Source organism: Saccostrea cucullata, unplaced genomic scaffold, assembly GCF_032062105.1.
Source record: "Saccostrea cucullata isolate Sc308-1 unplaced genomic scaffold, CSIRO_AGI_Scuc_v1 ctg13097, whole genome shotgun sequence".
NCBI lineage: Eukaryota > Metazoa > Mollusca > Bivalvia > Ostreida > Ostreidae > Saccostrea > Saccostrea cuccullata.
The window spans coordinates 5,606-17,957 of NW_026920880.1; the positions used below are offsets into that span (position 1 = coordinate 5,606).

General features: G+C 32.5%; 2 protein-coding genes across 2 annotated transcripts; one reads left to right on the forward strand and one right to left on the reverse strand.

Moving 5' to 3' along the window:
- The first annotated feature begins 694 nt into the window (after positions 1 to 694).
- On the forward strand, positions 695 to 3,075 carry LOC134258564 (ganglioside GM2 activator-like). The gene is made up of 4 exons (XM_062741118.1): positions 695 to 824; positions 2,066 to 2,261; positions 2,472 to 2,682; positions 2,889 to 3,075. The coding sequence occupies exons 1-4, from the start codon at positions 743 to 745 to the stop codon at positions 3,036 to 3,038; spliced, it is 639 nt and encodes a 212-aa protein (XP_062597102.1). The 5' UTR covers positions 695 to 742; the 3' UTR covers positions 3,039 to 3,075.
- A 5,970-nt stretch (positions 3,076 to 9,045) lies between these two features.
- On the reverse strand, positions 9,046 to 12,212 carry LOC134258563 (uncharacterized; the record flags this gene model as incomplete). The annotated part of the gene is made up of 4 exons (XM_062741117.1): positions 9,046 to 9,416; positions 9,915 to 10,011; positions 11,639 to 11,767; positions 12,111 to 12,212. Coding segments are annotated over 4 exons (447 nt in total), but the record flags the coding sequence as incomplete, so codon positions are not given.
- Between the last annotated feature and the right edge of the window lie 140 nt (positions 12,213 to 12,352).

Below are 12,352 nucleotides of genomic sequence, written 5' to 3' on the forward strand. Positions count from 1 at the left end.
AAATAAAATTCAGCAATGGGATGAGGATGAGCGTTACATTTGTACTCTGGGTACAATAGTGGAGGTTAATTTGTTCATAATTATTATATATCCCAGTAGCATATGCCTTGCGCACCTTTTCTTATTTGTTACTAATTAAAGTAAAAACATTAATGTTTCTTATCAGTCACTTATTGTTCTTAGGTGCAGTATATCTTAGATTTATTGCTATTTGACCTAATTTTCCATCTTTTGTTTGCTCTTTGAACAAACATGTCTGCATCGTCACGAACGTCCATCTTTCTTCTGAGACACGCGAAGGCCACGCCAACAAAATGTTCAAGCATTCTCCGTGGTGGTATAAATATAGCATCGATATTTGGAATGTTGACAATTAAATTTATTTGAAATTTGTACTACAATAGCATTTTTTGATTATTTTACAATAGATAATAAAAAGAATAAAATGATATCAAAAACATATATGTCAAGCAATATATATATTCATATAACCTATTGCATGAAGAACATCTGGAAAAAAAAAAAACATCCGAAAATATGCGTACCTATATTGGATAAACATCGGTTTACACTATAATGTCTTTCAGTATAATTTGATGCCCTTGAAAAAATATAGTTTTTCTAACTGAATTTAACTTTTTTCAAATCTTTGAATGTTGGTCGAACATTTCACTCGGTTTGTTCTCTCTATTACCCAGGTGTACTTGCTCTGTATTCGCAATCAGAAGGTGAAGAAAGAAAGATGGGGGGAAGCATTTTCTGTCTATTGGTGGGACTTTCTCTGGCTTTGGCCGAAATAACACAACTTCAGATGACCGACTGTGGTAATTTTAGAGCAGATATTTACAAATTTCTAATCTTGCAGGTACGTCTTTAGCGAGTTGACTTCCATTGACGGGAAGTGCAGTAAACTGCCCCTGACGCCGGGAAACCTTTCTATGTTTAAATGGGCCCTTTTTTAAAGAAACAAAATGTAACTAGTATATTATAGTTAGATAAAAGAAAAAATACATGACAGTAGTTTTTCATTATTATTAATTGAGCAAAATTTCAACTTCTAACATTGGAAAACTTTATTTCAGTAGTAAAATCTTAAACTGTAATGATTATGAAATTGCAGGATTACTTTAAAGTTTCCTTTAAAAAAAAAAGCATGAAGGATCACAGCTAACAAAATTAAGAATCAGTGCACAATCACTATTCATTGAAACAGGCAGTTACCGTAAACCAATTATCCTTAAGGAAAACCGTTTATGCTATGCTTCCAAATTATTGGTTGAAAATGAAAAAAAAAATCATTTTGTACATTACTGCCCTGTGTATTACAATATTCGATTTCAATTTGGTATTTTTTTAAATTATAAATTATATACTGTGTTACTTATCCCATAAAAGAAATTAATAACCCATGTGATAATAGTACTACAAGACGTTTATGTAACTCAAAATTGATAAATATTCTCTATGCAGAGAAAACAAATCCAGGAATTATAACGAATTTTATATAAAACTGCATTGCTTGCAATTATGTTATACATGTAATATTTCTTTTTTCTGCCGCGTCTGTCATTTGATTTCTTATTTTAACCGCACATTTACATCAAGTTACCAACATGATGATGTAAACAAATGGAATTGAAAATTATTAACTATTTTTTTTTCTTTCTTATGAACTTTTTTTTCTTTCTAGAGAAGACGACAGTAATTTCTTTTACGTCAAATCTGCAGCCAGAAAATTTCATGTCAAACAATCTTTCTCTCCCTCTCTCTCTCTCTCTCTCTGGAGGGAGGAAGATTGAGTTCTTTCTTTGAAGAAACCGCAGCTTACTTTTTAAAAAAATAAAATAATGCTGAAGTTGAGGAACTAGTTATTTAATTACACGTTATTTAAATTTTACAACCTATACTGGGATAAGAAAGGCATTAATTAGCTAGGTTAATGAAGAAAGTCATGTGTTTATATATTTTTTGCTATCTAAGTATATATTCATGTATTTATACTTATCAGTCTAGTAGTATTTTATTTTTGTGATTATTTTTCCAAACCATGGTGATATGTTTTCAGGTTCCAGTAGTGATGTCGTTATTCGTAGCGTTTCTGTGACCCCTATGCCGGTGCAGGTCCCGGGTGACATACATCTCTCCGTTGATGCCAGTCTGACAAATACCATTGGAAGCTCAAGAATGTCCCTCTCTGTTAAAAGGAAAACGTTTCTAGGACTGGAAGTTCCGATCCCGTGTCTGCTCCACGTCGGCTCCTGGTAATTTATTTAGAATATGTAAAGCCCACCCTTCTCTCTCTCTCTCTCTCTCTCTCTCTCTCTCTCTCTCTCATACAGGTTAGTATCGTAGAAATGTTATGTACGAACTGTTTTGTGTGTCGATCGGAGAGAATTTTCCACTTTTCCAAAAGACGGAATGATGGTAAAGTTTTTCACCTTTGTGATGTGCTACATACCTTTTTGTTTCAGTACGTACAATGATCTTTGTACAACGGTTAACCAGATGATCACTGAGGACTGGGCTGGAATCATGGGGGGTATCGGTAAACAGATCCAGACTATGCTGAGCAGTGTGGGGGTCAATGCTAGTCAGTGTCCCCAGCCCGCTAGGGATCTCCGTATCAACGACTACACCATCAGTATCCCAAGTATTCCATCTGTTCTCACCTGGTTTGCAGCGGTACTTGATCAAGTTTATACACTGTATATAAACTGTATGATTATTACTTTTTACTGTGGCTAATTATACATGTGTACCTCTACATGTATCCTAACCTGTAGGATTAAAAAAAATCTTAACACTTTTCTCTAAAAAATAATTTTTTTTTAAACGAAATTATTTCCAGTCGTGGTTGATTAAGATATCTGACGTGGCTTCTATTATAGGGTGACTACCATGTGAATGTAAAAGTGAACGAGAACGCCACGGGGAAACAGCTGGTTTGCCTGGACCTCCAGCTCTCCGTCACACAACACAAAGAGCCGGGGAGTTCCGGATGGCTGCTTGGAAGACGAAAAAGACATTCTCAACACTGATATTGTCCAACTGACATCAATGTGTTAAATAAAGTTATCACTGTTCCATGTTTTTTTTCTGTGATTTATGTGGAAAGGTCAATCTTAGTACGTTAAAAGTACCTTAATTTTTTCTCTTTAGGCCTTAGAGAAGTGGACAGGCTTTCGCCTACATCCATGTAGGCGAAAGCCTTGTCCATTTGTCTAAAGAGAATGAAAAGTCCTTTTTTCTATTCTTTCGTTGTACTATTGTCTTTTCTAAATTTTCAATCTGAAGTTGAAAATGATCGTATGTCCATTCATTTGTTTTACACAATTTAAGGAAAGGAGTTTCAAATGGTTAATTTGAATAAAACTCGCAAGATGGACCATTTTCTCATAGACTTCAATGCAATCTTTGTTAATTAAATACTGCTTAGCCTTATAATTATTTCATTAAAGAATGGAGGCGTACAACGCAAGGACAATCTCCCCCTCTGAGAAAAGACATTTCTCAATTCTAAAAGTTCATGAAAGCTATACATGCATTTTTCAAAATTATATGGTTTATATCATCTTTGACAAATTCAATTCTGTATTTCATTGTTTAAATATTTTATTAATTTTCACTCATGTTTTTAGGATATGTGAAAACAAAAAAAAAGAAAAATCTTCACGTGGCATTCGAACTCTCTCCATAGCAATGAGTTTGGTGCAAGACCGACAGCGTTAACCATGCACTACGCTACGAAGTGTGATTTAAATGGACGGGTTTGTTGAAGCGTATTCATTCAGAAATGTTCGATTTTCATATAGAATGGGTTCAGATTCCATTTTTTGGATAAATGTAATAGATTTCACATTTACATTACCATTCAAGCGTTAACGAAGAATGGAGACTTGACCCATGCATGTTCAAATTTCATTTTGTATGCATTACTGCAGTAAACCCATTTTCCACTAAATATGATTAACTGTCAACTTTGGGAAAAAAAAGGTTGTCAAATGATATGTCATTCAGTAAAATTAATTTATAAAATGTTTTGAAGATGACATTATCGAAAACATGATTTTAGAGAAATACAACTTTTCCGTGAATTTTGAAAAATGAGAAACATACCCCAGAGCGGGGGATTATCCCCGCATGTACGCCCTCTTTCTTTCTGAAACTTTCGGTAAATCCTTTTCTAATCTACTATAAACCCCTTTAATCTAATATCAGTCAAGTATTATGTACTTGATTGTTATTTGAGAATAGAGAATGTGATCCATAAGGGTTGGAGATCCTTAATTAAATCTTACTTTTTGTATTTGACATGTGATCATGCATTTCATTTTTTGCAATCTTTCATTTCAAGTGTAGATAAACAAAATAATTTTGAAAAATACATTTACGGATGCATTTAACCAGAAACGATATTTAAAAAAAAAAAAGAACCATAAAACTACTCAATAAAAAGATGAAAGTTTACATCCATTTAAATTGTTCAGTCTCTCTCTCTCTCTCTCTCTAACATCATTCCAAAAATTTTGCTGTGTACCAAAGAAGGTAAAGTACATATGTGAAAAATTAAAAAAGAAGTCGGTGACCAATCTCGAGTTATCTACTTTTTATGGAACGCCGTCACTGCCTTATAGCAGAACACTACAATTGCATTGTGTCAACTTTCCATTACATTATGTCAACACTTTGTGACATTTACTTACAGTACTATTGCGTTAATTATGTCAACTTTCCATTACATTTTGTCAACTCTTTATGACATTTACACACACTACTATTGCGTTATGTCAACTTTCCATTACATTATGTCAACTCTTTATGACATTTACACACACTACTATTGCGTTATAAATGTCAACTTTCCATTACATTATGTCAACTCTTTATGACATTTACACGCACTACTATTGCGTTATGTCAACTTTCCATTACATTATGTCAACTCTTTATGACATTTACACACACTACTATTGCATTATGTCAACTTTCCATTACATTATGTCAACTCTTTATGACATTTAGTCACACTACTATTGCGTTATGTCAACTTTCCATTACATTATGTTAAGTCTTTATTGCATTAACTCGCACTTCAATTACATTGCGCTAATCTTCCATTGCATTATATCAGCTCTTTATGACATTAAGTCAAAACAATTTTACGTGGTGTAAAGATGTTATTATAGAATTTAAACTCATTATTACATTATGTGCACTCTCTACTATTTGGTCTAAGTAGTTCATTACATGATGTGAATTTATCTTTAATTCAATATCAAGTCGCTATAACACGATGTCAGAATTTCATACATGATGTGAAAAAAATTGTCACAGGTGGCCAATTCTTTACTATATTGTGTCATCAATATGCTACATGACGCCGGGAATCTATTACATGATGTCAATTTTCCCTTACTTTTTGACAAATCATTATTATGTTATGCCATTGTATCTTTACATTGTGTCTAAAATGCTTAGCCTCTTGTCAGTATATCTTAGAATATTTCAACTCTTTATTATGTGACGTAAGGTTTAGGTTATGCACATATGTTAAACATGCAAATAATTTAAATTAAACGTATCAAATATTAAATTATACACAAGACTTAATTAATCCTTAATTAAATATCAGGTTAAATTAAAAACAGGATCATGTTCCCATGGAATCTTTATTGACGATTTGAAAAGTCCGAAACTTCTGATCCAACTACAAAACACTGTCCTAAGCTTTTTATCTGTCTTTAACCCTCCTTTTTTTTAAAAAAAAAGTGTAAATACATATCGTATTTCATACGTGCACTGGTGGGTCGGTGGGGAAAGGGAGGATCCCGCCCTCCCATCTTTAGTGACCAAAATATGCATGAAATTAATCAATTGATTTCACTTTGTAGGACATTGCATTAGTTTTACATAAAGTATAACTGAAATAAGTTGAAACGTTTTATTAAAAAAATCTAAAGCCTGAGAGCTTTCGGGCTTTCACCCCCTGGTCCCCAACTTAGACACCATATCGTCCCCCTATAGCTACTCTTTTCAAGAACTGATATGAGCCCGTGTTAACTAAGGCATGGTCAATTGATTTAAGTGAAAACGTAGATTTTTGTAACAGAATTCTGGTCCTGGAATGGTTGAAAAATTACTAATTCCAGTGGACGTTGCATTGTTTTTGAAAGCTGGGGGAGGTTTGTCAGCCAGAAAAAAATAACGTACAAGAAAGAGCGAAAAAAAATCCAAACTCGAAAATCCTATTTCGGGTGAAAGGGGGGCGTGGGTCCAACTTCGATCAGTCCTTAAAAAAAATCCAAATATACTACATTACCCTTATACTTCAGCAAAAAGTGGGACTGAATTTCAATGAACATTTTCTATGATAAAGTTATGTCGGAAAAAAAGAGGAAGTCAGACCCCCCCCCCCTCATATAATGTGTCCGTAATTCGTCCTAATTAATCAGGACCCCCCCCCCCCCTTCCCAGTCCTGAAAACACGGTTATCAACTTTGACATAATGTAAATGTATTTTACAGCGCGTAATGAACATTTGTAATCAACATGATAAAGAATTAACACAATGTAAAGATAGTTTTAAATCACGTAAGAAAGAGTTAACATATTCTTATTAAATATCCACATATAGGAATGGTTTTGACATAACGTAATAAAGTGTTGATATAATATGGAACGCCGGGACTTCTCCATAATACATGTTCATATTATGTTATTAACCTTTTTACATCACGTAATAAAGAACTGACATAAAGGTAAGATGTATTCACCTCACATTGTGATGACCTCGGCGTAAAATAAAGATACATTAACATCACGTAATAATGCTTTGCTTTAATAGAAATATACACTCACAAAAGGGAATGGACTTTGACTAAATGTAATGATAAATTTAATCATAGAACACATGTAAAACGAAATTAACTAGACGTAATGCAATTTTGATCTCACATATTAAAGAAATGAAATAATATAAAGAAATATTCATTTCACGTAATTAAGTTTTAACACAATGTAAACATATTTTCACTTCACATAATGAACTTTGGTCTTCAAGTTATAAAGTGCCGACATAATGGAAGAATGTGTTTACTTCATGTAATGCAGCATTGACATGATGTAAAGATATTTTTACATCACCCCATAAAAAATGATATAACGTAAAGATATGTTCACATCACGTAATGATAGATTGACATAATGAATGCATAGTTTTATGCTATAAGGCAGTGATGGCGTTCCATAACTTTTGAATGATGTGCAGGTATAATCCAGTCCAATTCAGATTAGAAATTTCAAGATTTTATCAGATACTTGGCTTTGGTTCGTGTTTATTGTTATCAAATATATAGATTGAACATTTTTAAAATATTTTTATAATATTAGAAAGCTTTTATGTAGCCCTCCAGTTACTGAGTAATCATGAATGAAATTTAATGAGATGAATATCGAAATCAAACGGTTGGGAACCACATTCAATCTTGCGTCACTGCATTGTAGTGTATCTAATAATTATGTAGCTGCAGATTTGCAGATAACAGAAAAGTATGTGTCTTAAACCGCTGTCATACCGGGACTTTATTTGCACAGCACCATATAAAACTAGAACTGTCCAATAGGGACAAATACCCCCCGCTGGGTTTTTCAGAGAAGGTGCCAATTCAAAAATACTTTATGGATCCAGAGGTGTTCACAATTTACTTACAAAAATTTGCAGTGAAATATAATTGCTCATCATGTTTCTTAATGAATGAAACAAAGGTGCAACCAAATGAAACATCAATACTAATACATTGTAATTCCATTGTAACATTTTTTTTTCATTTTATAATTTTTTTTATTTCTGCATTAAAAAAAAATATATTGCAGTTATGTGTTATGTCACTCTGCAAACTGATTGTTGAAAAAAAAACCATTATACATAATCAAATTAATCTTGATATATCAATTTGAAATGCATTTTGAAAATAAAGAGCTGGTCATCCAGTAATGAAGTGCTTTGACAGGCAATAAATTACAATTAAGAGAATAAGAGAAGAGAGATCTTTAATTCTTGTGCCTTATTCCCTGGAGATTAGATAACACACATGCTTGATAAGAGATATGCCTTAACAACTTCCAACACCAAACTCATTAATTTATCTTTAACTGGATGCATGTCCAGTCATTATTCCCAAGAGACAAATGAAATAACATTATCTTCTGTGCAATGTAAAAACTGTTTTTAACACTTGATGCTGTTTCTTTTTTTAAAAATTTTTATGAGTAGTTTTAAGCTGTAGTATTTTTGTACAGATATTCTAGATTCTATGTCTCAAACCTTATACGAGCCCAAAATGAACAAGTCAATTAAAATAAAAAATAAAACCTGTAAAATGCAAAAAAATTAACAAAAAGAGTTGAAAATTCCAGGTGCACACCTTCATATGGTGAATAATAAGTGTACAAATTTTCAGATTAATCCTTGCAATAGTTTCTGAGATACGGTCTGGACAAAACCACAAAATAAAAATGAAAAAACACCTGTAAAATTCAAAATAATAATCGAATCAAGATGAAAATATCAGGTGCACAACTTCATATTGTGAATAATATGTGTACAAATTTTCAAACAAATCCTTCCAATAGTTTCTGAGTAATGGTCCGGACAAAATCTCGTCTACAGACAGACAGACGGACATGGTGATTCCAATATACCCCCCCTAAACTTCGTTTGCGGGGGGTATAAAAAATGCAATACACCTAGGTGAGTGAAGAAGAGTCTCCTAGCTGCAGCACCGTGACAACATGGCGTGAACTCCACTGTATACGGTAGGGTCATGTAGGGTGTCCTAGAACACTGACATTTTATACCACAACTCAAGGTCATAAATTTATACATTCTATGTGTATAACTTTCATTCTGGGCATTATCTCAAGAAGTTTTTGAGTTTTATACATTAACTCCCTATGGCCCCTCCCGCCCTTCTTAAAGTGCCCCCTTGAACCCACCCTCACTGATCAGAGTATTTTCTTCTTTTTTCAAAATACAAAAGATGAATATTACTTCATAAACAACATTCAATGCATTTAATTAAATGCAATATATCAAAGTCTTAATCAAATGTACAAAAATAAAACTTCAAAGTTATATTTAAATTAAATGTAAAGCAAACAGAGTTTACATCATTGCATATACTTAAGACACGAGAAAAAGCAAACATGCATAGATTTACATTAGTGTAATCTTCAGGACTATCTCGATTGTCTCCATAGTAACTATAAATACTTTTTTTATTATTTATTAGAATTTCTCTAATGATGGTATGTCTTTCGTTTCCATTTCAGTCCAAGTTTTTCTTTCATTTTCAAGTTACTGGGGTGATTATATCCTAAGAAAACTACACCATGAAGAAGCAGAGGCATGTGTGTTTCTGGAAGAAAGGAATTTAATATGTAAATAACATGTAAAACAACAAATAAAACTCTAATGCTTGACTCATCAACACAACTTACTTAATACTCGACACATCTACCTTGGTCTTGGTATGAACAAGATTTTTTGTGTCTTACTCAATTCACTTCAATCACGAAGAAATGAGCTTATTGAAAACATTTTATAAAATCCTTGCCAACTTGAAAAAGATAGAAATTTTTTTTTATTACAAGTTCTGCAGAACAAACTTATGATAATTAAACTTATGAAAATTAGCAGATATATTTTTTTGTTTACAAATTATCTTTTCAAAAGTACACATCGTTTTCAATGTTTGACAAAAAAAAAAACATTTGCACAAAAACTACTCTTTCCACTGTTCATGTACTAGTATTACATGTACCTTATTACATGTGCCCAGCCTGTGGATAAGAGCTAGAAGTCTACAATTGTACCACAGACATGAGTAAGCTTGTAAGGATAACATGTTACATACCATTGACTTGGTTTATGAACTCAATCCACCTGTTTACATAGTTAACCTGGTCACTTCGTGACATTACTGTTGGATTTGCTCCATGTTTAAAACAAGTCTGAAATTTGAAAATGCTCTCCATTTAAAACTATGAATTAAGCATTCTTCATCAGTATGCAAATAATTTTTTCCCAAAATTAATTTGTTTTTGCCATAATTTGTAACTATCACTTACTGCAAATACAGTATAGTAAAATATTTAAATTTATTCATATTCAACAAAAACATCGTAGAGTTCTGCTAGAATTGAGAAATTCTAAAGGAAAATGGTTGCCCTATGAAAGTAAAACAAAATCTGGTTGACAAATATGCCCTGAGAAAGGATATTTTTTTGTGATGATTCAGACAACTGATTTATTTTCTCTCACAATGATTTCAAACATGCCAAAATGACCTTTGGTCAGTATCTTGACAAAGTCTCAGAAGAAATCATTATGCTAGCTGAATCAGCTTCAATAATAGGATAAGCTTTGACAGGAACACTCCCGAACTATAAATTCTTGGAAAGTAACTGTGACTTGACGAACTGACCTTTGGTTCCATTTCATTTCATACCTTCTGGCCTGGTCATATGTATTTTTTATGTGAAGTATTAACGTACTGTATACCAAATTATTGTTGACCCATGCTAGTTTTGCCCTTTCACACTTGCAAGAAGTGAATTCAGAGAACCTGTGTACCCTCTTAAGAAAAAAGAAGGATCTACAGAGGGAGGCTGAAAGAGGGGGGGGGGCACTTTTAGAAGCTTAAAGGCTTTCTCGAGATATCATGTGGAAACAAAAATTTTACAGACAGACATATAGACAATAAGACCAAAAAAAATATCCACCCCCCTCCCACCCATTTTCAGCAGGGGACAAAAATATTAGACCTCATTTTAAATTCACAATTCTGTACAAGTGCTCAGTAACAATTCTGGTTAAGATATTATACTGTATATTCATTAAATTAACACTTTTCACCTGTGATAAGGGCAAAAATAAAACTGCAGGGCAAAAATTTACATGTTTACAGAATATTTTCTTTACAGTTATTCACTCACAAAATTAACAAGAGGCCCAAGAGCCTTGAATCGCTCTTCTGATACATTGTACAATCTATCACTTCTATTCGTATTGAAGCCTCTAAGTATCCTAAGACCCAAGATGCATCAACTGACAAAGTTTGATGATTCTTAGCCAGTTAGGACTGAAGATATTTCAATATAACTATAAAATACCATGAGTAAGTCACGATGACATACTTATTGATTGAATTTTCTTAGGACTTAAGATGCATTAATTGACAAAGATTGATGATTCTAAGCCAATAAGTACCCAAGATATTCAAAAGTAGGTCACCATGACCTACTTTTTGGTTGACATTCTCCGAAAACCCAAAATGCATCAACTGACAAAGTTTGATGAATCTAAGCCAATAAGTACCTAAGATACGTAAATTTAGCCGTAAAATGTCAAAAGTAGGTCACAGTGATAACATTAAAGTATACTAGAAATTAAACAATTAAATGACAAAAGGTTCAAAGTCATGTTAAACCCTCAAGTTATTGGAAAATCTTTGCATGTCTCCTTAAATACACAACAGCAATATTCTAAAATAATTATTACCATTCTGTTCTTTGCATATTCACCACTATACAAGACTTTGTTGACAATGTTCAATAACTTCACAGTTGGAAATCTTACCCATTTCAACTCTGAATCTGTCAGTGCTGAGACTGTACTCTTTGCCAGAGCCTTATCAATGAAGAATTGAATTTGATTATCTCTTGTCACATTCTTGATGCGAAGCTCATTACAATGAGCTAGATGCATCTACAAAAAAAACAAAACATGGTTACTGTACTTGATCTGCATGCATCCAACAAAAGGTAGCTAAAATAAAGAGTATAGTAATGTACATTTCTTATTTTGTCAGTCTCAGGATAATAAACATTTCAAAAAGTGTATATAAGCAATATATTTCTAGTGTGTAAGTATTTTTTTAAATAGTTTGAAGTTGAGCTGAAAAAAGAAACATTTGCTTCAACCTATGAGGAGAAGTGCCAATGTCCTTTTTATTTTAGCAAATCTAAAAATAAGAAATGGCAGTCCAAGGAAATTAACAGTCATAAAATTGATAAATACACCTGTGTTTATATTATAGTCTTATACTCACCCTATATCTGTATGGTATATTATGCATACGGTACTTTCTGTCTTCAAAGATATCAGCAATGAGAAGAATTTCACTTAAACGTATGCTAATTCCTTTCTCCAACTGACAATAATAGAAAAACTTTATTTATACATATTTTACATCAAAACTGTATTGCATATTTATATATACAGGTATTTCAAAATTTATTAAATTTAAAACTATATTAAATTAAGATAAGACAAAACATTAATTACTTCATA

Excerpts from the sequence above, each read along its gene's own strand:
- LOC134258564 (XM_062741118.1), top strand. The coding sequence starts at position 743 with ATGGGGGGAAGCATTTTCTGTCTATTGGTGGGACTTTCTCTGGCTTTG. Across the intron at positions 825-2,065 it reads ACTTCAGATGACCGACTGTG|GTTCCAGTAGTGATGTCGTT; the intron begins GTAATTTTAGAG and ends ATATGTTTTCAG. Across the intron at positions 2,683-2,888 it reads TTCTCACCTGGTTTGCAGCG|GGTGACTACCATGTGAATGT; the intron begins GTACTTGATCAA and ends CTTCTATTATAG.